Source organism: Rhinolophus sinicus, linkage group LG05 (genome assembly GCF_036562045.2).
Source record: "Rhinolophus sinicus isolate RSC01 linkage group LG05, ASM3656204v1, whole genome shotgun sequence".
Taxonomy (NCBI): domain Eukaryota; kingdom Metazoa; phylum Chordata; class Mammalia; order Chiroptera; family Rhinolophidae; genus Rhinolophus; species Rhinolophus sinicus.
This window is the reverse complement of record NC_133755.1, coordinates 65,120,247-65,144,456: the sequence shown is the minus strand read 5'-3', so window position 1 is coordinate 65,144,456 and position 24,210 is coordinate 65,120,247. Positions and strand designations below refer to the sequence as shown.

At 47.9% G+C, this 24,210-nt stretch overlaps 1 protein-coding gene across 4 annotated transcripts in view; it reads right to left on the bottom strand.

The window, feature by feature from the left end:
• Nucleotides 1-24,210, bottom strand: part of EDAR (ectodysplasin A receptor) — a 91,310-nt gene that overhangs the window by 5,547 nt on the left and 61,553 nt on the right. The window contains exons 5-11 of one of the 4 annotated variants that reach the window (XM_019715001.2): nt 19,079-19,164; nt 10,667-10,753; nt 9,596-9,721; nt 9,410-9,484; nt 9,047-9,119; nt 6,524-6,683; nt 5,320-5,380 (exon numbers count right to left, since the gene is read on the bottom strand). In XM_019715001.2, coding sequence (XP_019570560.1) covers nt 5,320-5,380; nt 6,524-6,683; nt 9,047-9,119; nt 9,410-9,484; nt 9,596-9,721; nt 10,667-10,753; nt 19,079-19,164 — 668 coding nt within the window. Of the gene's footprint in view, nt 1-5,319; nt 5,381-6,523; nt 6,684-9,046; nt 9,120-9,409; nt 9,725-10,666; nt 10,754-19,078; nt 19,165-24,210 lie in introns of all 4 variants that reach the window. The other 3 variants (XM_074332314.1, XM_074332312.1, XM_074332313.1) reach the window with 3 other exon arrangements.

Genomic DNA, 24,210 nt, shown 5'->3' with positions numbered 1-24,210 from the left:
TCCACAGTTATAGTTGGAGACTTCGACACCTCTCCCTCAGTAACGATAGGACAATTAGAAGGAAATCAGCAAGAATACAGAACTCTACAACACCATCAACCAACAGAATCCAATCAACATTTATAGAACACTGCACCCAACAATAACAGAATACAAAATCTTTTCAAGTGAATGCCTTATACCTCAACAAAAGGATTTAAAAGAATTGAAATTGTATACAGAGTGTATTCTCCTACCACAATGGAATTAAACTATTAATCAATAACAGAAAGACAACAGGAAAATCTTCACACACAGGGAAACTAAACACACTTTTTTTGGTAGGGAAGGGCAGGGATTGAATTTGGTTCATTACATTTATTTCCCCATGGAGTTAATGCATTTAAAGACATGGTTTATTTTTCAAATGGAGAAGCATTGTTAGGTTCCTGTGAGCTTCCTTGACTTTCCTTTCTAAGAAAATTGGTTTGTATGTGGGGACAGAGGGAGGAAAGATGTGGGGGTCCTCCTCTTTCTGGGAAGTTCTGGAACCAAATGCTGTTGGTGTTTCCCAGGGAGGGAAAAGTCACTGGCAGTCACTTCCTGCTCTATATCCTGCTTCCCTCTGTGAGGAGAGCCACTAGCACTGGGAATAACTCCACAGTGCTGATCTCCCACTGCATTCTGGGAGCGCCACTATTCAGCAGGCCTCTGTCTTGCAACACAGTTGATGCATTTGATGTGGTATGAGGACTAAACAACACATTTATAAATAATCCATGGATGGGTCAAAGAAGAAATCTCAAAAGAAAGTTTTAAAATGAATCAAAATAAAAAATACAACATATTAAAATTTGCAGGACACACCTAAAGCAATACTCAGAGGATATTTATATCACAAATGCATATATTACAAAAGAGCTAAAGTCTCAAGTCAATCATCTAAGCTCCCATCTAAAGCACCTAGAAAAAGATTAGCAAAATAAACCTAAAGTAAACAGAAGGAATGATATAATAAAGATAAGAGCACTAATCAATGAAATCGAAAAAAGGAAAACAATAGAGATAAACATGAAAAGAGCCAGTTCTTTGAAACAATGAATAAAATGGAGACATCTCTAGTAAGATTGGTGAAAAAAATAAAAAATAAATAAGACACAAGTTACCAATATCAAGCAGTTAAGAAGAGGATATGATAACAGACTCCACAGACATCAGAAAGATAATAAGGGAATACTACAAGCAATTCTATAGACATAAATTTGAAAACTTAGATGAAACAGAACAATTCCTCAAAAGCATAAACTACCACAACTCACCCAATATGAAATAGATGATTTGAAAGCCTCATCACGATTAAAGTAATGGAATTTGTAGTTTAAAAATCACCCCTCCCCACCTCCACACCCTTCAAGAAAAATCTACAGGCCCACAAAGTTCCACTGGAGAAATCTGCCAAACATTCAAAGAATTAGCACCAATTCTACATAAAATCTGGAAAATAGAAAAGGAGGAAACACTCTCCAGCTTATTCTGTGAAGCTAGTATTAGCTTGATACAAAAACCAGATAAAGAAAGTATAAAAAAAGAACACTGCAGACCAATATCCTTCATGAATATAGATGCAAAATCCTTAACAAAATATTAGCCAATAGAATTCAACAACATAGTAAAAGAATTATACGCATGACAGGTGGGCTTTATTCCAGGGATGCAAGGCTGGTTCAATATTTAAAAATTAATGTTATCCACAAAATTAATGTAAATCACTTATGAAAAACCTAGAGCTGTCATTACCCTTACTGGTGAAAAACTGAATCCTTTCCCTTCAAGATCAGGAACAAGACAAGAATGTCTGCTCTCATCTCTCTTATTCAACATAGTGCTGAAGTTATAGGCAGGACAATGAGGCAAGGAAAGACATACATGTCGGGAAAAAAGAAATCAAACTGTCCCCATCTGCAGACGTGCTTATCTATGTGATTATCTCAAGGAATCTAAAAGTAAACTCAAACCTTATAAGTGACTTCAGCAAGGTCACAGGATACAAGATAAGCATACAAAAAACAACTGTATTTCTATATACTAGCAATTAAAACATAGCGACTGAAATGAAAGTAAAATGTTATTTATAATCATTCAAAAAATAAATAAAATACTTAGGTGTAAATCTAGCAAAATATATACAGGACTTGTATTCTGCAAACTACATAATGCTGGTGAAAGAAATAAAAGAAAATCTAAATAAACGAAGAGACATACCATTTTCATGGATTAGAAGATTCAACATAGTATAAATGTCAAATCTCCCAAACTTGGAATACAGGTTTGCTGAAATTCCCATCAAAATCCTAGCAAGATATTTTATAGATATAGGGACAATTATTCTAAAATTTATGTGGAAAGGCAAAGGAACTAGAATAGCTGAAACAATTTTGAAGAAAAGAATAAAGTTGGAGCAATCACTCTATCTAATTTCAAGATATTACATAACTATGGGAATCAAGACTATATGATTTTGGCAGAGGGATGGACATACAGATCAATGCAACAGAACAGAGAACCCAGAAAATCGACCCACACAAATATGTTCAAGTTAATTTTTGACAAAGGTGCAAGAGCAATTCAATGGAGGAAAGATATCCTTTTCAACAAATGGGGCAGGAACAATTGGATATCTATAAGCAAGAAAATGAACCTCAAGTCTCTATGTTATGTAAAAATCAACTCCAATTGATCATGGACTCAAGTGCAAAATATAAAATTAAAACTTTTAGAAAAAACCCATAGAAGAAAATAATTGGGATATAGGGCTAGGCAAAGAGATCTTAGTCTTGATGCCAAAAATAATCTATAAAAGGAAAATGATAAATATAACTCATCAAAATTTAAAACTTTGCTCTCTGAAAGACCCTGTTAAGAGAATGGAAGGACAAGCTACAAAGTGGAGAAAATATTTACAAACCACATATCCATCAAAGGTTTTGCATCTCGAGTGCATTAAAAAAATTCAACAGCAAAAAAAAAAATCACATAATCTAATTGGAAAATGAGCAGAAGACATAAAGAAGCATTTCCCTGAAGAGGACATACAGATGGCAAATAAGCCCATCAACAGATGTTCAAACATTAGGGAAATGCAAATTAAAACCATAATGAGATATCAAACACACCTATCAGAATGACTGAAATGAAAAATAGTAACACCACCAAATGCTGGCAAGGATGTGGAGAAACTGAATCATTGCTGGTGAGAATATAAATGGTACAGCCATTTTGGAAAACAATTTGGCAGTTTTTTTAAAAACCATGCAACTACCATAGGACCTAACAATTGCACCACTGGGCATTTATTACAGAGAAATGATGACTTATGTTCATATAAAAACCTATACATGAATATTTATAGCGGCTTTGTTCATAATGGTCCAAAACTGGAAACAAGCAAGATGTTCTTAAATAGATGAATGATTAAGCGAATTGTGGTACATCCTTAACATGGGCTACTACGTAGGAATAAAAAGAATCAAACTATTCAGTGCAACAATCTTGATGAATCTCCAGTAACTTAGGCTGAATGGAAAAAGCCCGTTGCAAGAGGTTACAATAGTGCATGTTTCCACTTACATAACATTCTTGAAATGACAAAACATAGAAATGAAGAAGAGATTAGTAGTTGCCAGGGGCTAAGGAGGGGGTGGAGTGGGTAGGAAGTGGATGTGGCTGTACAAGGGCAACCAGAGGGGTCCTTCTGGTGATGGCGTGGGCTCTGTCTTCACTGTATCCATGTCAATATTATGATGTGACTTTTACGGATGGTCTGGCAAGCCGTTACCATTGGGAGAAACTGGGTAAAGGGTATTGCAGGATCTCTCTGTATCATCTCTTATCACTGCGTGTTAATCTTCAATAACCTCAAAATGAAGTTTAATTAAAAACACAATGAAGATGTTGATGCCTGGGACTCACCCCAGACTAATTACATCAGGATCCTGGGGCAGGCGGGCGGGCAGAGGGAGATAGTGTAAGACTGACTCTCCAAGTAACTAAAGTTCACCAGCAGGGCTGGGCACTGCTGGTCTAAGGTTCTCAGCCTCAGCTGTGTGAGTGGCATCTTGGGATTGTAAGGCAGGTGAGAGGGTGACTGAGTACAGGGGTACAGGGGCTTCAAGCTCTTCACACTCCCCATATCACTGGAGAGCTTCCTCTTTCCTAAAATTAATTTGAAAAACCACTGTCCTGGGGCACGGGCTCTTAAAACCAAGACATCTTTTAGAGCAAAGAAGAGCTTACTAGGGTGAGAGAATGCATTCCTGGACCATCCTCCCCTGGGCGGCTGAAGGCTCCCAGACATGCAGGCTTGAGCAGACTGGCTGACCCTGGGGTATGAGTATTTGTGGAGAAATGCCACATTTCGACAGGCAGCCGAGTAGAATTCTTGGCCCACTGAACTCACCCTCAGTAGTTTTTTCTGCCCAGCAGAGCGCCCAACCAACCAGTCTGGCCCAGGCTCAGTGTGCAGGGTTCAGCCCAAGTGAAGAAATGAGAAGGCACCAGGCTGCATCCCTGCTGCCTGGGCCAGACGGGAAGGGCCATGGAGGGAGTCGGCAGGACAGAAGCAAGTGGCCCAAAGAAGCCGGGGAAAATCCCCTAACCTCAGTGATGAGGGTTTCTATCTCCTGAGTGAATAAGAAGGTAATTTAGAGACTGGATTTGGAAGAAATTGGGAGTGTGGATTCTGGTTTCAGATAGAAATACAGTCAGAGTATAAACCCAGTCCTATTGCCTCTTCCCTGCCCATACCCCAACTGCAGAAGGGCGAGGCAGGCTGGCTCAGCTTGCTCAGGAGACATCTTTATGAGGGGAGATGGTCCACACAGCACGAACTGCTAGAAGGGACGGGGGAGGACAGATCTTATTGGGTAAGTGACCGATTGCCAAAGATTTCAAAGATGAAAATGCCCATGGAGAGAGCATGTGGGGGGCACGGGAGGACACCTAGCTCATTCCACCCCTGTTTTCTCCAGCACCCGGTGTCCTGACGCCACATGTCCCTAAAGCGAGGTCCTGGATGGGGTGGATGTGGCTCCTTGTCTGTGAGGGAAGGGCAATAGGACATGCTGGGGACATGTGTAACATAGTCTGGAGCCAGATTCCTTGTCCCTCCACCTGGAGTCGGATCAGCTGGCCGTTCCATGAGGGACATGACAGGTGGGATGGGCAGCTTTCCTCAGTCCCTTCCCAGGAGCATCGGGGCTCCTGTTAGAGCCTGTTGCCCCTGTCAACCGTCAGGGGCCAGACCTGGGCTAAGTGTCCCCGGAGGAGTTCTTGTATGCTCACCTTCCACGACTCCGCACACATTGGCATACACATCCAGTATCTTTTTCCTTCGACTTTGAATCTATCAAAAAAGTAAGAGAATATAAATTTTCAGAAAGGGGCAAAAATGGTAGCGAGCACAGAACCAAGTCCTCCAGCTCAGTGTTGGCAGATAACTGCTCTCCCCTGATTTCCAGTCATAAATGCTGAATCAAGTCCTTATATGAACATCTTATCCGTAATTCAGGGAAGAAGCCTTTCTTTGGGTTCTCCAACTCCAGCACCTTTAATGCCAGTGGTGGGGAAGGGGTGCTTCTTAGGCTCCACCGGACATTCAGACGCAGAAGACAACCCGAGGCCACACCTGGCATCGGTCTATCTGGAAGGATGAATGTCGGGGACCCCAGCTTGCCAGCGGGCAGCCAGGAGATGGGGCCCATGACGTACAGGTGCAGAGCGGCCCTGGCTGAAAGGTCCCACACCCCACTGGAGCCAGTATCTCTCGTAACAACTCCACAGGCCTCCGGGGACCTGCAAGGGACAGACCCCACTGCAGAGGTCACTGACCTGGGCAGCCCAGGGGATGATATCCCTGTCAGGACCCAGGCCTGCTCCAGCCTCTCAATTCAGGGCACTTTTACCATGAGCAGCACTGCCTAGCAAACCGAGCTGACGTGATGCTTGGGCCATGTACATGCTAGATGGACTCTCAGGGAGCCAGGGGCAGGGCCACGTGCCCCTTTCCACACGCCCTGCCAAAGCGGGTTCCAAGGTGGCCTGCTTCAGGTGACAGACCACGTGGAGCATTTTTACATGAGACATATATATCTATACATAGCTATGTATAGATAACTATATAGTTATATTTAACTATTAATGTAACTATTGTATGTCTAGTTGGATATATGCCAGCATGTTTATAACCAGACATATAATAGTTAAATATTTCTGTCCTGTGGCATTCCAAGCAATTTTAACTTGTATGTCTTTGCTTATTATTTTTCATTTTCTTCTATAAAGCTATACAATAAGAGAAAGACATTTTCTGTTTAAAAATATCTTGCTTTAACCCTGCCGTTCCATCTAGGTTTCCTGGCTTGGGCTGGTGGGCGTACTGCTGTGCCACACAGCAAAGCTTTCTCAACAGGGAGGTCGTGTCTTTTGGTGCATTTCCCCACCGCACCAGTAAATCAGAAGGTGTGTGAAGGGGCTGCCAGAGCCTCACCCCGGCCGCCTTGGTGGTGGTGGCCGGCTTCTCCCTGGCCAGGTGGACCAGCGACAGCAAGCACAGCTCCGGAGAGCCCTGCTTGTCAGTGGCGGGCTCCTCGTCACTGTCCATGCTCCGACTCAGCAGCTGCTCGTTCTCAGACGAGGCGTCATTCTCACTGTGGAAACAAGAACGGGGTTCGTTAACGGCACCTGGGAAGGTGCAGTGAGGACGTGGCCTCCCAGTGGTGGGGATGGTTGGGATGTGGTGACTGTTCCTCAAGCTTTTACTAAGCAGCTCGTGGGCATAAGGCACAGGACATGAGCTGAGAAAGACACAGCCTCCTGCTCTCCGCTCCTTTCCAGGTAAGGAAGTTGGATGTAGGGCCCACAGGTGCTGTGTGAGCGGAGAGGCCCTGGGCGTGCCTCAGGGCTGTGGGGATGGCGTCTGCTCATCCCTCCACCCCACCCAGTTCAGGAAAGGGTTCTTGACTGTGTTACAGCTTCCTATTATTTCATCCAGAGAAGCACCAAGTTCAACCTTGTACGTTCACGTAGCAAACAAGTTGATGTGCCGGTACAGAATCTGTGCCCGCTCCCTGGACTAACAAAAACGAAGCTGAACACACCAGAACAGGGGGATCTCCTCTCGACTAGAGGGTGACCTAGCTGAGATGTGTGTGCCATGGGGTGGGGGCCACAGCAAGCCCAGTGAAGGGCTTCGGGAAATCGCACAGGAAGGCAGTGGGCTCACGTCACAACACTGCTCACTGCACAGGTCCACAGCCCTGGGCACCTGTGGGTTGAAGCACAAACTCTCAAAATCATTCCGAACATCTGAAAAACAACATCCTTTTTTGTCAGCCTCTTGCTTGTTTCCTGTGGTTTGGCTGAAGACTTATAAGGAATTATATTTGCTAGTAACTGGGCTAGAGTAATGAAGTCCACACTCAAACATAACCCTAGAGACAGGATGATACAAAGAAAACAAAAATGGTGGGTAAAACCCACGAGGTTTCAGGCGTCATGGCAGTTGGCTGGCCTGCCGCTGTCCTTGGGAGTAGACAAGGTAGAAAAGCACTGCTGTCCCCAGGCCACCGAGTCGCCCCAGGTCCTTTCCCTAAGACCCGAGAGCAGGCGGAGGGAATGAAAGCTCAGTGCCTTGTCTTCTGAAACACAATTTTCGAGTGCTAATTTCTACTTAACACTTGTATATAAATAAGCTATAGTTTTCCAAGTAGGGTCCCCAAATATCTCCTCAGTCTTTAGAGGAAACTTAAGCCATAGGATGTGTCTCTGTCCTTTTAAGTGCTCTTTTTTATCCCCTTCCTCTTGGGAATGACAAAAGGCTGGAAGGGCAGACCACAAATTCCTTGGGTTTTGAAAAAGGAATCATTGGACTGAGGCACTTATCAAAAACCATTCTCTGCGGGCCTGCCTAGTTGAGCACACAAAATCTGCTTTTCTTTCCCAGTATGCGAAGATTTCATGCTTTAAGTTTGCTTCCTGCCCTTGTGTCAGGAATGTTGAGTTTTTCAAATGAGATAATAAGTTTGGTAGTGCTTTATAAACACCAAAGCTCTTCACAGACATCTGGATTCATTATCATTCCTAAAATGCAAGGCTTTGCAAGAGTTCATATACCCTGGAAAGGTCAAAGGCTGGGGGTTCGGAGAGGAGGGATTTAACCTTTCCTCTTCCTGTAACCAGTTTGGTGACCTCTCATGTCGCCAATAAAAAGTTTACTTCCATCCACCTTTGATGTTACAGCCAGGGCTGATTCCGCATCCCAGTGTGTGTGTGGTAAATACAGTAAAGATTTCACTGGTCAAACCTCTTCCTTGAGAAGCCTTATTTCACTAAGCGTTAGTGGTTGGTTCAAAGCCCGTGGAACATAGACTGGAGCCAGATGGCCTGGAATCTGCCCCCAGCCCTGCCACTCACGGAGTGTGTGACCACACTCTGTGGTCGTGATAGCTTCCAAGCCTCGGCTTCCTACAAATGTGGATAATGTTAGCACCTTGTTCACAGGGCTTATGGCGGTGACACATTCACTCCTGGGGGGTAATAAGCACTATTTGTAGCCATCATCACCTCCACTGTTACAGTATTGTGGGGATCCACTTCCAGCGTTAGCGCTGTGCTGTCGGTATTTGTATCGGTGGTAGCAGCACTAATAGTAACCAGGCTCCTGGAGAGCTGGGGGCATTCGGAAGCTTTGGGGTCTGCATGAGGAAGGTAGACTTGAAGAGGAAGGCGTGGGGCATCGGCCCTGGAGGAAGGGAGGAGGGAGACCCAGAGCAGCAGGAAGGCATGAACTGCCTGCCCTGTCACTGCCTGGCTCCTGCTGCAGGGGAACAGCGAGGCTGAAGCCCGTGCTGACTGGGGCTGCCTCGCTGGTGCCTGGAGCCCTGGAGCCCAGCTTCTAGGCCGGCTCACAGTGCATGCCTCGCCTGGCATGGCCGGCTCCCCCTCCTACTCAGGACCCCCGAGGACCCCCTGACTTCAGCCTGGAACTGGGGGCTGCCTCAGCTTCACTTACCTCTTGGCAGTCTTTGCCGGAGCTGCCGTCAGCTTCTCAAATTCGTCCTTCTCAGAGAAAATCACCACACTGTCTATAGGTAAATGGGAAGATTGGGGGAAGGAGGCGTTACAGTCGCTCCAGCTCTGAGCTTGTCCTTCCCCTGCTCACTGCCTCTTCAGCAGACCTGCCTGGGGACTCAGCCACACTGCCCGAAGGATTAAGCACAATGTGGGTTCACCGACACCTCTTCCTGCGACTCCTGTTCTAAGTGGCCTGAGAACAGCCAGTTAGGAGGTCAGGGCGTGGGTGTAGCGGCAAGAGGGGCAGAAAATCTAGACCCTGGAGACAGACACCACGCGCATGGGGACTCTGTTTGCAGACCTTGGGCCTCTTTCTTCTCCTCTTCCTTGCTCACTTGGGCTTCCACACTCTTCACTGAGTGGCTGGTGCAGCAGGCTGGTTGGAGAAAGAGAAGGGTGTGAGCAGCCAGGCTCATGGCCTGGGTAAGTTGACAGAGCGGTCCCGGGGGGTGGGGTGGGGGTGGGGCAGGTATCGGGGAGCCGTCACCTGGGGCCGAAGGCTTTGTCTTCATGATGTAGAACATGATGATGAGGACAATGGCAATGGCCATGATGAAGATGGTGGACATGGCGATGATCAAGGCCGTGGCCAGGTGTCCTTGGCCTGACAGCTCTGCTGAAGTCGGGGAGAGAAGGCAGGGACTTAGGACTCAAGCATCCCTGCAGGGACCCATCCATCAGGCAGGGCCCTTTCTCCTCCAAGACCAGGGCCCCTGTAAACAATGGCTCTGCCACCGGGACACTTCCACAGGACCCTCAGAACCCAAAATGCTCGCTTAGTCTGAGAACCCAGCCCTATAAGTTTGCTTTGTCTGTCTCATCAGGACTGCCCAGGAGCTCCCCATGCGGGTCTCAACAGAGACAAATGCAGACTTCTCCAGGACACCATGGTTTGGATTTGCTCAGTTGTTCCTGGGGTGCTTGCCCTTGGTTCTACTGCTCTGGAGACCTGGTGTGTGTGCTGAGTGCACCATGGGATTCTGAAGCACCCTAAGCCTCACTGAGAACCTGAGCCTTAAATATGCTTAAACAACAGGAGCAATGAGACGGTGCTAGGTCTTGTCCAGAGAGAAACTGTGGAGCTTGGGGGCCCTCTTCCATCCTTCCATCCTGAAGGGATTTGGGGGTAAAATGTACTTATTGGAAATGGACATTAAAGTGTTGTGATCAGCAGGTTTATATGAAAACCAGCAACAGCAACACAACTGCGTTGACATGAGGCCCAGCCAAAGCCCAGGGGTGGTGCCCCTCCTGCCCTCACCACTGGCGCCCTGAGCACCACCCCTGCCGCCCTTAGAATGTGCCTTCCCTACCAACATGTTCTAATGGGCCCAGGGCACCCAGGGAGCCATCAGTTCCACTCCTTGCAGAGATAATTACTAACTGCCAGCAACCTGGGGGAGTCGAGTGTGATTGACTCACATTAGGGAGGTGATTTGAATTGGGGAAGAGCTCCGCAGTCATTTCTGATAATTATTTCCTCTCCACTCTCACCCAAGCCCCCTCTTATGTCTGGGTGGTTACCTCCAGAAGATCGATACCTGAGCACTCTCCCTACCTTTGTGGGCATGCTGGAAAGGAGAGAGGGTGCTGCTGCCAGAGGTGCTGGGGAAGTTGGCAGAAACCCCCGCAGTGGCGCCCGCACCTGCAAGGAGAACAGTCACTGTGCATCCCTCAGATAACCTGCAGAAGCCACACCTTCCACACTGAAACGCAAGATGCGGCAACAGAGCTAACGGATCGAAAGTTCTAGATTATGAGTGGGCTAGAGTGGGGCGAGCTGGGAGAGGGAAGCATCCTCCTTCCCTAGAGTGCTTATAATGCCCCAAATGCATTCTGACCTCTCAAGGGTTATAGTTCTTGAAGTAAGACACACTGAAAGATAACTGCTCAAAGTAAGCAGCGGGGTCTGGGGGCTTTGCAAGCCTCTCCAACTCAATTTTCCTATGAATGGAGATAAAGTATATGCAGTCTATAAAAATGAGGACCGTATGTGTACATACAAGTATTATAGGGGGAAATAATACTTAAGTAATTCAATTACATAGAACAGGAGTGTATTTTTAGTACTTTCCCTAAAGGTAACAAAATAATATATGGTACATAAATTACAAAAGTAACATATGCTCATTATAAAAAAAACCTAGAAAAAAATCAGAACACAAGAAAGAAGTAAAAGAAATCGCCCAGAGCCTCACTGTCTAAAGTTGACATTTTGGTGTATTTTCTTCTAGGATTTTTCCTATACATTTTAAGAACAGTTACGACCAAACTTTAAGAACAAGTATGAGGTTAGTCTTCCCTTAAAACTGTGATTCATAAAACTTCCCTTCTATGTGAAAAGTGTTACTTAGCAGGGATGAAATGGAAACTAATTTTGTGATCAGTCAAATCACTAAATCGTTCAGTTAAAACAGACACAAATGTTCTACCACAGAAAAGATGACGGCCAACCTTCCTTTAGGCTGGACTTGGTTTTGCAGTTAAGAAAAATGATCAGGTTTCAAGTAAGTTTCCCCCTGTCTTGCTTTTGTCTCTACCAGTTCTGCAGTAATTGAGGAAGTGGGTGTGCCCTGAATAAGGACAAGTAAGTGGCCTCCCTGAAATCAACATGTCTGTCCTCCCAGCAGCCCAGCCAGGAAGACGGGCTCCAATGCGTGGACCCTGGTCAGCAAGGCTTCCGTGAGAAACAGGGATGTTTTCTTTAAGAGGAAGTGCTCAGGAGAAACTCAGCCACCTGCTCAGTGTGGTATTTCTAAATCCACCTGCACAGAGCTTGGGGCAACCCAGGAGACAGTGGTCAAGCCAACTGAGCAAAGAAAGTCCTGCTGAATTATCCACACATCTGTGTCTAGTACATAGAGGTCACAGGAGAGCAGGGCCAGAAACTTTTGATCCTCACCCCTTTGAAAACAAATAGAGAACTCTACAAATAAAACAGTGGTGGTTTGGGAGGGAAGAGCGACAGGCTGAGGATTGGCTCCTGGTGTAATTCCACATTTCTATTAAGTGCCACATGTTTCAGAGTCAGCCCATTGCTCAGGTTGGACAGGAAATTAAACTGTCAGGTGCATAAGAAATATGATCTTTGGCTGAGGGCAAACGTGACAGTCAGGAACGCCCTCCTCAGTACCCTGGACAGGGCTGGCTCTGGCGAGCCCAAGGATGCTTGTTGGCAAGGTGAGGGCGTGTGTTACTGGCGCCATCCTGCTGTCCTTCCAGCCCGTATGGAGAGCAATTTTCCATGTCATTTAAAACGTGAGTCACAGCTGTGATTTCATTCAGAAGATGGGCGTCTCTTCCCTGGGGATTTGCCACTTCTGGAGACCAGGGACTTCATTTATAGTGGCCTCTGCCCCCTTGCCTGGTTGCTGTCACTGGCGGCATTGCCTCAGACATGGGTGTGGGTGCCACCCAGACCACCACACGATGGATGGGCAGTCCTTTCCTTCTGCAGGGCATGATAAGCTCCGTGGTTCCCACTGCTTTTCTTTTTTCTCAACTGCTGTCATTGGGATGGATTCTTAGCTCTTCTACCAAGAGAGGAAGGGGTATTGAGAGGTATAAGGGGCACTGAGGCAACAGGCCTGCATGGGCTGCCCTGCTTGGAACAGCGGTGACCTGCTTGGAACAGAGGGGGACTCACTGATGCCCCAGGCTCCCAGCTGTGTCCCGGGGCCTCGCCCCTTCTTTCTGTAATGGCTGGACATTGAGAGGGCAGGAAGCAGAGAAGTGGGGTGTAGGACTTGGTGGGTGGTTGGAGAAGGGATGTCGCTGATGACAGCTGGAGGGTGTGGCTCTTCTTTCTTCCTCCCCTGGGCCTTCCCAAACCTGCTCTGCCCTGAGAACCTCCCTGCTGGTATCCAGAGCTTAGAGGCATTTCTTTGCCTTGTTGGAGGATAAATAGCTCCCTCTACTCCCCAAACTTATGACAAATCTCACAATTTAGAGATTTAAATGAGGTTGAATTAATTAGCCTTCTTACCTGGCCTCAGAGCCAGAGGCCTAGCAGGGAGGTGCCGGTGGAGGTGTGCTCTCTCTGGGGGAGGCACATGTCTCTGACAGCTGCTCTCTGTCAAACAACGGAGCTGGAGGCTCTGCCTTTCAGGGCTCACATACCATGCAGATTCGCTTTGAAAGCCCCAGAGCGAGAAGATGGACTTCAGATTTTTAGCCCTGTTTGCACCGTGCCAGGGAGCAGCCTGTCAAACTTCATCCAATGACGTGAACAAAGCAACATGGGGCATAGCTTCCGGCCTAACTGATTTCCTTTGTTTTTTTTTTTTCTTTTCTTTCGTTTTTCTTTTCTGATTTCCTTTTTAAAAGCAGATAGGATGTTGAAAACGAAACTTATCTGTTTGGTAAGGGGCTCCAGGGAGATTAAGCCATGTAGTCAGGAAAAGACTACCTGTGGGCTCTATTTGTGTGCATTTGTCACCTTGGTCTCTTGTCCCTTTCTTGTCCCTTTCTGCTGGGGCCTCCTGGCTGAGGCTGGGTGACAGGTGGGAGTGGGGACACAAATATGCATACATCCAGGCCTGTGGTCTAGAGAGAGACGACAATGAGAGCAGTCCAGTAGCATACAGACTTATGAAATGCCTCTGCCCCCGACTGGCAGGGCTAGTTACACACTGACTTCACCAGACAACGTGTATGCGAGTCAGGGATGCACACGTCACTGCAGCCGGTGGTTGCCCGCCTACCCTTCTTCAGGTGTCAAGATGGGCTGCGCCTCTACTCTGATTTACCAGCCTTTGTCCCCCAAGTGAGCTCCAGCTGGTGTCAACTGAACAGCCTGGGCTGTTGTGTCCTGAGCACGTCCGAGGGTAAGAGGGAGAGTGGGCAGGAAGGCTGCATAACAAGAGGTCTATTTCTGTGGGCAGGTGCCCCCAGGACAGCACGCCATGGCCCCTAGGACCTGGCACAGCACGTTATCCTGTTCCAGGCTCTGCTCTGGCCTAATGAAAATGAACTCAGCACTAACAAAAAGACTTGGCATCTGGGAGTTTTCCCTTTGTTCCAACACGTGCTCTGTCATTCCAGTTCACTTGGCCTCCTTGGAATGGATCATTGATGGAAATGTTTCTCAATGTTGTTTCTGTTGGATGGTCAAGCACTGATCCAGAATGCTTCCATTGGGAGCCCAGTGTGGGGACAGAGTCCCAGAAAGCAGTTTTCAGGCTGTTGGCCTCACATGGAAAGGTGCTGGTTTGGTTATTAGACGGCCATCCGCTGCGGCTGGGTGGCCATCAGCTGTTGCCGGTTAGCCATTGGCCACTAATGTAACTGCTGTGGCTGCGCTGGGATTGGTTGGTTGGTAGAGAAACGGATGGCATATTGCAGCTAGCAAGTGGGGCGGTTGGTTGGCAGAGAAGCGGACGACAGATTGTGAATTGTGTGGCTCCTGCTTCCTGTGTCTCTAACCCAGCTGCCAGCGAGAATATAGAGGTATGAACCCCCATCCGTGGCTCCGTGGGTGTTCCTTTTTGGCCTTGCTGTGTTCTGTCCACCCGCCGAGAGTGGGACCAGAGACCCCGCATGACACTAGTTTCGGGTAAGTAAAGATGTGGTATTTTATAATAGGGGGAAGAGAAGGTTTGTGGAAACTGTAGTCCCAGAAAATAGGCAAAAATTTCCACACAAAGACTCCATTAAAATGAAAGAAAGTGGAGTCTGAGTTTGAGGGAGCATGACTCTGGTGAGTAAGCACAGGCTGGTCGGAGCTTTCTGGGGAGGACGCTCACCTTCCCTGGGAGGATTCTGAGAACTGTAAGCATGTGGCTTAACGTAGTTATACCTCTATTCAATGTGATGATAGGATTTGCGGGGGCTTTTGAGGTTTGTTAATCCACACAATTTACAAATGTGCCTGCATGTATTAGAGGTGGCTGGCATTCTCTACATAGGACAAACAGCTTGGGTTTTCAGGAATGATTTGTTGATTCTTGCAGCTGTCATCGAGGGTGCCTGAGGCTGTTGCATGGGCTCAGTGTCCCCTAGTGGCAGACCCTGGAACAGCGGGCAGAGCCTTCAGAACCTGGCTGCTAAAGTGGGGTCCCTGGGAGCTTGCTAGAAAGGCAGTCTTGGAACCCAACCCACGCCTGCTGCGTCAGGCTCTGTTTCTTGACAGGACCCGGTAACAGGTGTGCACAGTCAAGTCTGAGGGACACTACATTGGAAACAGCTGGAAATTGGCATTTGTGGCAGCCTAGGCTTCCCATTGGAGTTCTATCGCTGTTGGGTATCACACAATGACATCTAAAGGGAAATGTGCCACAGCACTCCTGGTGACAGTGGACTTCTCCAGAAGGCAAGTCCATCCTGGACTTGACTCTGGGGCCATAGTCATTGATGAGTGATAACAACGATGATAACGAAGGAACAACAATGGGTCCCTCCAGCACTCTGTGAGGAAAGGATTCTTGTTCACCGTGTCCCAGGTGAGCTGTGTGAGGTGACAGGAGGTCAGCTGTGTGAGGTGGAGCTGCGCCGGCTCCGGGAGGCCCGGGTGGTGTTCGCCTGCTAGGCTGAAGCTTTACCATCTGCTGCCTGCACACTGGAGTGGGCTCTTCATGCACACTGACACATCATCTCCTCCTCCCAACAATCTTATGAGATGGATATACCCATTTTACAGATGGGAAAACTGAGGTACAAAGTTAGGTAACTTTCCCAAGAATAGAAACTCTAATGAAACCCAAATCTGATGCCACGCCCTTTCTTCATCTGTTACACCATGCCATCTCTTTGCCATTACAATATGGATTTCTTTTTGAGGCAGCTCACAGGTACGTGCAGAAAGCTTTGGTTGCACCAAGTGGATCGTCCTCTTTGATGTCACTGAAAAATAACTGAAGGGCTTCTTCTCTCACTTCCATCTAATGTTGATTTGCCAGGACACAAACAATGATGGTACAGGAGGCGGGGTTGGCTGTGCTTGTTCACTGCAGCCTTAGCATCTAGAAGAAAGGCCTGAAGCTTTCCTGATGGGCAAACCATAAGCAGGAGAGAAAGAGGCCCGGTTTCAAAGCTCTTGAGTACCCTGGGGCAATCCTGCCACACTCCTGTGGTTTATGGAAGAATTGTCATTTACACTTGCTTCGTGCTTTCAATTTTCAAAGTATTTTGTACACATATGTGACAACCTTTTTAGTACACTGAGAGGATATTATTTTCTCAATTATACAGGAGAGAAAACAGAAACTGAGGGAGGCTTTCTGGCTTACATGGCATTTCACAGTCCCAGAGTACCAGGGTCCACCCTAAGCTCTACACGTTATCTGTTTGCATGAAGATGACCATCCACCCAAAGGCAGGACCAGTGGGAACGGGCGGCCATCGTCTGGCTTCCCTCATACAACTCCGTGGTCCTGGAGACTAGAATGACGTTGTTCCATTTAACAGTAACTGAGCGGCCCATCCTGAGGGCTGTGGATGGCACACTAACCACACTACGACCGCTTCTGCAGCTGCAGCTTGTTCCAGCCACACAACAGCAAATGGTTGGCAGGTGAGGAAACTGAGGCTCTGAGAGGTTAGATGACTCGTCTAAGTTACTCAGGAATTTAAACTCAGGCAGTGAAGTTCGAGAGCAGGGCCCATAACCCATATCAGGGCTGTCAGTGAGGTCCTGGCAGCCCCTGGGGACCTGTTAGCCTATATTCTCAGTCCCCTGGACCTGACAACTCAGGGGCAGCCCAGCCCTGGGTGACTACAGCCGGCGGGGCTCTTATGTGAATCACAGCCCTATTTCTTTAAGGATGAAAGAGTAATGGCATTGCACCCATGAGGGTGGCGAGTCCCCAGGCGCTGGTTCAGACTGTGCAGCCCTGGGCTCACTCCTGCACAGCTGGCACCCCTGGCCCCGCCAGCCCTCATTGGTGTGTGCCTGTGTCAGGCTTTCCCTGGGGTCCATGCCAAGTTCTCTTTGTGGGTTGTGTCATCCATGATCCATTGACTCCAGTATCAAGAGCATTAGCTTCGCATGGAGAAGGCCCAGGAAAATCACATCAAGATCAAAGCAAGCTTCTCAGGTAAAGGCAAAGGAACGCTCAGTGACTGTGGGCTCAGGAAGGAGAGCCCGGTGGGGCCTGGGCAGCCAGTTGGTGAGTTGGGGTCCTGACTGATGAGGGCTCACCTAGTACCTGGCTTTGTTGGGATGGGCTGCTGATGGCAACCCTGTGAGTTTGGGCCTTGGTGTCTTCATGGAGGCTGTGATGGTAACCAGTCCTACTAGCCCTATTTGCTGATTTCTCAGCAGGCGCCCTGGGTAAAAGCTCTCTTGATGGAGAACCAGTGCAGGGGAAAGTGCAGACCCCAGAGGTGGAGAGAGCAACTTTCATGTCCACACTGGAGACTGTGATCCAGGCATGGCTCCATTCACCATGTCACCCCACAAGGCCTAGCTGGCTGCATTTCCCCATTTCCCAGATGGGCAAAGAGAGGTCTGGGGACTTGCTCCCTGGTTCTTGCTCCCTGGTTCTTTGCTGGCTTCCTTCAGGGCTAAATTCTGTGAACCCCTAGGAGGCTTTACTGGGTCTTTCAGTTAAGCAATTAAGGGCTGGGGCTTGGGGAGGGGGGTGCACTCATTTTCAAAGTCTCCACAACTGTGTGTGTGTGTGGGGGGGCTTTCCAGGCCCCAGGCATTGACAAGGACACACTTTGTGCTTCAGCTTTCAAACAAAAGGACCCCAGGAGGAAGAGTTGCTTGTTTTCCAGGTTCCATAGGCAAAGAGCCTTTTCTAAACAGGTGGTGAGTGTCTGACATCTTCCCAGGTGAGGACTTCATCCCAGAACTATCTGGTAGGGAAGACTTGTCAGCAATGGCAGCTGAGTTCACCACAGTCCTGCAGGCAGCCCGGAGACCTTGGGGCTCCTCTAACTTGTGAATTAATTAGCATTTGGCTCGGTAGCACACCGCTCAGCTTTAAAGACTTGCAAATCCACATTGCCAGACTCCTCTACTTAAGCAGTTTGGAAGGGAGGGAATGGCCTCTGCCCCATCCACCCAGAGCACCTCCTCCAGCTGAACCTAAGGGTGAGGGGGAGGTCACGCTTCCCTCTTTTTGCTCTCCTTGCCTTCCTCCTAGTGCCCTCAAGAGGGAGGCCCCTTCTTTCCTCAGCACTTCTTAGGCCCATTCTCCTAGATAAACTACTGTGAAAAAATGGAGTGGGCAGGCCCTTATGGAGACTCAGGAGAGGCAGGGTTCCAGCGTGGGCACCTCTTCTGTCCTAGAGTGGGGGCGCAGCTGTGGTCCAAGGACCAGACCTCCAGTCTCCTCCCTCTGCCCACCCATCCTGCCTTGAGAACCAGTGCTTCTCCAGACCACAGACCCAAGAGACCACACAGCACATTCTTGGGAGCAGAGGTTCCTGGCCCTTCCTCATAAACAGGCCATGAAAGTCAATCCAAATGAGAACAGAAAAGAAACAGCCCAGGGCAAGATTCTAAATTTGTGAGACTCATTGTTTATAGTGGTTTGTAGAATCTATTCCATTAATTTTTATCACTCCTTATATTTCCCTTAGCCTCATCCAGGAGGCCATCCTTTATTTAAAAAAAATACGTATGAGAACTAACCATTGTTTCGAGCTTTGTAGTACTTTGAAAATACCTTGGCATCTGTGATCTCATTGTTTTTTCCAACAATTGCCATGAGATGGATAATTCAGATTTCAGTATCCCCAAATTACAGATGAGAAAACTCAGGCTCATAGAGGTTATGTGACTTGTTGAAGGTTGCTCTTTCAAGGTGACTGATGTGAGTCTCTGACTCATGGTTCAGCTACAGCAAACCTCCTTCACGGACCTGCCACCTGATTGCTTAGGCCACGGGAGCGTTTGCGTGTGTGTCTTCCCTGCAGTTAACTTGTCTAGGTGCCATGACCGGCATCTGCCTACCACCCCGGGTAATGAAAGACATGAATGGTGAACCAGTACCGTTCTGATGGAAGGACAGAGTGCACTCACATTCCTTGGTGTTGGGGGGCGCGAGGAGGCAGGAGTAGCAGACCATGCCGTAGATATTCCTGGGTCTGTTTTCCAACATGTAGTAGCTACAGGGAGGGCAAGAGAAGACAAAGCAGACAGGTGAGCTGGGTGTTACCACAGCAAGTGCTGGCCGCTTGGCATGCCCACAGCCAAAGCAGGTCCCAGTCAGGTCTGAGACAGACGCTGTAGGAACCAGGAACCCTGCTGAACTGTTTTGATCACAGAGTTTCCTTGGGAGTTTTCAGCTGATCTTAAAATGGAATATTCTTTTTCCTGTATTGGGCCAGTTTGGGTCTTTTAAAAATCTCCTCCCCTTTTTGGTATCTTTCACTGATGAATTTGTTTAGTGTGTGTGTCCCATCACTGCCACCTTCATCAAAATCATCACCCGAAATATCTGCATGTCCACCATGTGAACACCCCGTTTAGCTCTCTGGGTGTCTTGCCAGGCAGAGTGCCAGGCACCTTTGGAGGAGGAGGACCCCATCAGTGAGTGAGCGTCTCACAGCCTGTAGCCTGGTGGGCTTACTGGCAGATGTGTCTATTCCTGGGACCTCCCAGTGAACACCTGCTGACCAAGACTGAGTGGAGCTGGCCGGCAAAGCGTGGCTACAGCAACGTCTAGAGAGGTGCACGCAGAGGGCCTTACAGAGCCTGAGGTACAACCAGCTCATAACTGAAGTTTATTCGCTTCCTTCTCAGGAAGCACTTGACTGAAGGCACCCCTGTAAGTTTATACCAGCCTTACACACACTTAAAGAAAAGGACAAATCAGTCGCAGTAAGACTGCCTGAAGTTCCTGACCCCCCAACAATGTTCCGTTATGTCTTCTGAGCTTCCCGATGTCAGTATGCCAGCCCCATCACCAGCTGGCTCTCGGAACGCCCTACCCCCAGAGCTCTGCCTCTACGAGTCAGAGTTCTCTGCAGGCCGTACCACTTCCTGGACCTCCGCCCCCCAAACCTGCATCTCCTGGTCCTCCCCTCTGGGGCTCACAGCTCACATTCCTCTCCGCCTGCAGACGTTGGCACTTCTCTCGGTGTGTGCCCATTTTCTATAAACACTCATTCAACCGTCATCATGGAGCCGTTTATCGCAGTGTGAGAAATCAATTACATAAAGTAAGTGGATGCCAACGTGCTCCCTTATTGCAATTTCAAAAGATGAAAAACCCCTCAGCGCTATTGGATTTTTTTTTTTGATTGTTTTTTAATTTTTTCTATTAGCCATGCACATCCAAACCCCCACTGATGGCAGCATAGCACAGACGTGCTGGGAGGGTCTTCGGACTCTAGCTGCCACGAGCTGGACCATTACCAGTAACATTATGATCATAATTACCAGCCCTTCCTCAGAGCCTTTTACCTTCAGATCTCTGTGTATCTTATAAACATTAATTAACCAATCTCAAAATACCCCTCAGAGAAGCCATAAGAGCCAGTTTCACAGTTAAGCCTTCTGGAAAAAGCCTCTTTCAAACACACATTCTACCACCACACAGAAGCCATCTGTGCTCGGGAAGCAGGAAGGGAGTGATACTGGGGCCCACAGTGCATCTGCTTCCAGGAGGGGGTGTGTATCTGCATGTGGCCCCACGAAGGTGACAGGCTCCCGGCCACTGTGAACCCCAAGAAGAAATACATCTGCTAAGAAGGACTGCTTGTGGTTAACTGAGCACAAATTCGTAACCTGAGTGTAGCAGCCATTGCTAACAGAGGTCTTTCACGCACATTGCATTTCAGGGAAAAAGTACAGACTGAAGCTTCAGCCCCCTGCACTGTGCTCCTGCCAGCTGAATCAACCCTTATAAAGGAATTCCTGGTTTCATATTTTGACCAATGGGCTGAGACCTGCCCCATCCAATCAAAACTATGAAGCTATAGTCTCATTTGCAACTATACTAACCAATCAGAGTGGCTCAATAACAACCAACCAGAGACTGTGTAAATTTGGATTCCTCATTTGCATAAAAATGGACCAATCAGAGGCTAGTGTGGGGACTTTCTTTATAAAAACTGACCTCCCCTTTGTCTTAGTGGAGTACACCTTCAGTTTCTACTAGAGACTGCATCTCCCTGGTTTGCAAACTCTTTTCCTGAATAAAGTTTCTCCTTTCATCACACCCCAGACTGGGGACTTCTGTGGGCATTAGATTTGTGGTGGCGACCTTCTGTTGACAACACTGTGAGTTGCTCCTGTTCTCACCTCCACCGCCAGTGCATCCTCCTCCAGGTTGTGACTGTCTCTCTTCCTGGCCTGGGAGTCCCTCAGGGCCAGCCTTGTTCACACCTATATTCCTAGTACCTTGTACTAGGTACTGAGGAGGGAAGGTTCTAGGAAAGTGTTGACTGGAAAATAAATGAACGAGACTAAATTTTTCTCCATAGAAGTTCAAAGTGCTGAGGGTGTTTTGTGCATCTTTCCTTCCTTTTCTAAAAGCAGAACCACAACTAAGCCCATCTTAGTTAACACCTTGTATAAGCTGGTGTAGGACACAACCAGGCTATAGCTTAGAATGATCCTAATGGGAGCAGTGAGGAAAACGTGCAGAGTAGGGAATAGTCGGGAGCGCAAGGACCAGTGATGAGGTGGGAAGTTGTGAGGACCCGGGCTAGGTAGAAGCACTGGAAGTTGGAGGGGAAGAAAAATTTGAGTACTTGGGGCTGGCCCGGTGGCTCAGGCTGTTGGAGCTCCGTGCTCCTAATTCCGAAGGCTGCCGGTTCGATTCCCAGATGGGCCAGTGGATTCTCAACCACAAGGTTGCTGGTTCAGCTCCTTGAGTCCCACAAGGGATGGTGGGCTCTGCCCCCTGCAACTAAGATTGAACACGGCACCTTGAGCTGAGCTGCCTCCCGGATGGCTCAGTTGGTTGGAGAGCGGGCTCTCAACCACAAGGTTGCTGGTTTGACTCCCTCAAGGCATGGTGGGCTGTGCCCCCTGCAACTAACAATGGCAATTGGACCTGGAGCTGAGCTGCACCCTCCACAACTAAGATTGAAAGGAAAACAACTTGAAGCTGAACAGTACTCTCCACAACTAAGACTGAAAGGACAACAACTTGGCTTGGAAAAAAGTCCTGGAAGTACACACGGTTCCCCAATAAAGTCCTGTTCCCCTTCCCCAATAAAATCTAAAAAAAAATAAAAAATAAAAAGAAATACACACTGCTGTTTGAAGTTCATATTAAAAAAAAATTTGAGGACTTGTTGGAAGCTAGCAGTGACTGGAGTTGTAGACTGAGTGCATGTGGAATATGGGGAAGGAGATTTTGAAGAGGACTCTCGGATGTCTTCCTTGGCCATCTGTGTGAATAGTGATGCCATTTGCTAAGATGTGGAATATAGGAGGCAGAGGAATTTTGGTGGGGAGGTGAAGGGAAGCTGGAGGAGATATATGTGGAATGTGAGGTGGTTGTGGCCTCCAGGCCAACATATCTAATACATAGATGGATAAACAGGTACGAAGCTCAGGTTGAATCTGGAAGTCACCTACCCATCAATGGTGTGGGAGCCACTTTCCAGATGGCCTCCTTCTGTGAGGTAACTCTGTAGAGAGGGAAGAGGGATGGGTGCAAAGCGGCCCCTGGGCCCTCAGCATTGCTGGCTCTGGCCCAGCCATGGTTCAGACCCATGCGTGCATCTCACAGGAGCCTGTGAGATTCAGCCAGATTTATCCCAGATGATCTAAAAGACACAGTGGGTATGCACATTGAGTAGCCTGTTTCATTCTTCTTTATACCTGCAGAGAATTTCTAGCCAGAAAGGATAAGCCGTGGGACCAAAGCAGTATATAACCCTGTCCTATAGGCAGGTGCCAGCTTGGTCACTGTTCTGTGGTAATGAGGACAATTTTCTTGGTCCCAGAAAGAAGTTTGACAATGGAATGGTCATGAGCTCCCTGCCTCGAGAAGGCTTCAAAAGATAAGGATGACCATCTGTAGAATCAGTGGGGAAGCCAGCATCTGTACTCTTAACAGGTTCTTTCCAGCTGGGAAATCTTGAGTAATTCCCTCCCTGCTCCATGAGATCAGCTTCTTTCACACTTTGTCTTCAGCACTCAGGACGAGGTGCGGCCCGGAGCGCTCACTGAGTGAGTGAAGGATATTGGGCAGGAGACACATCATCTCAACACGTGTCCCAGTGTGACCTCTCATCGCTCCACGGATGTGAAAATGTAGAGTCAGTTTCCAGTTTGGCTCTGTGCTGTGATACGACTTTTCAAATAAATCACTCCCAACCCCAAGGGCACAGAAATAGAAAGCCCCTACTTTATCTCCAGTCCCCCAACCGCTTCATATGGGCCCTAATGAGCACAATACTTTCTCAGGGTAGGACCCCCAAAGGCCTACCGCTTCCTGTTACATGTCATAGCTTTTGAGAACAAAATGAAGCTCTCATGCTGTGTCACAAAGGAGGATTATAAGGAGTTTTGGCAGGTCGATTCTATCAGCTCCATGAAAGGCTGTTTTCATTCCTGAGTCCCTGTGGTCCCCAGGCTGCGGATGCAGACTGCCTCCTATTTGTCTTTCTAATGCCACAGGTTGCCTGGGCCTGCTCCCCCCTTGTGGTTTGGCAAGCGCTCTCTCTTTATTATTTGCCATCTCTGCTGTATATCAGTGTATGGCTGAGACACTGACTGAACAATGAGCAGTACATGTGGCTTTCCTGTTGAGAAAGGCTTGTGTGGGAGGACGAGGGAACAAAACATGAGACGAGGAAGAGAGAAGAGGTGAGATTTCATAACCTCCCCCGGGGCATCATGTTACCCATTGGAGAAGCTCCTGCTGGCTGGCTCCCACACCACGTCCACTCCCTTCAAATAAGTCATTCTAGGATGGTTGGAGGACTGGGGCAAAGGACGCAATGGTTGATTCTACATGCCAACTTTGTGGAGGACAAAGGGAGAATCCCATGCCTCAGTGGCATCCATACAAGCTTAGGAACCCTGAGAAAAGGGAATCTTTGGGAGAAAATCCACAAGTATATACCTATTGACTAGGTGGAAGTCGATTCCAACATAGAAGATTATATTTAAACTGAGTCTTGTTTTGGGCTACTCACCATAATCAAAACTTGAAGAAAAACAGAACAAACAAACAAACAAACAAACAA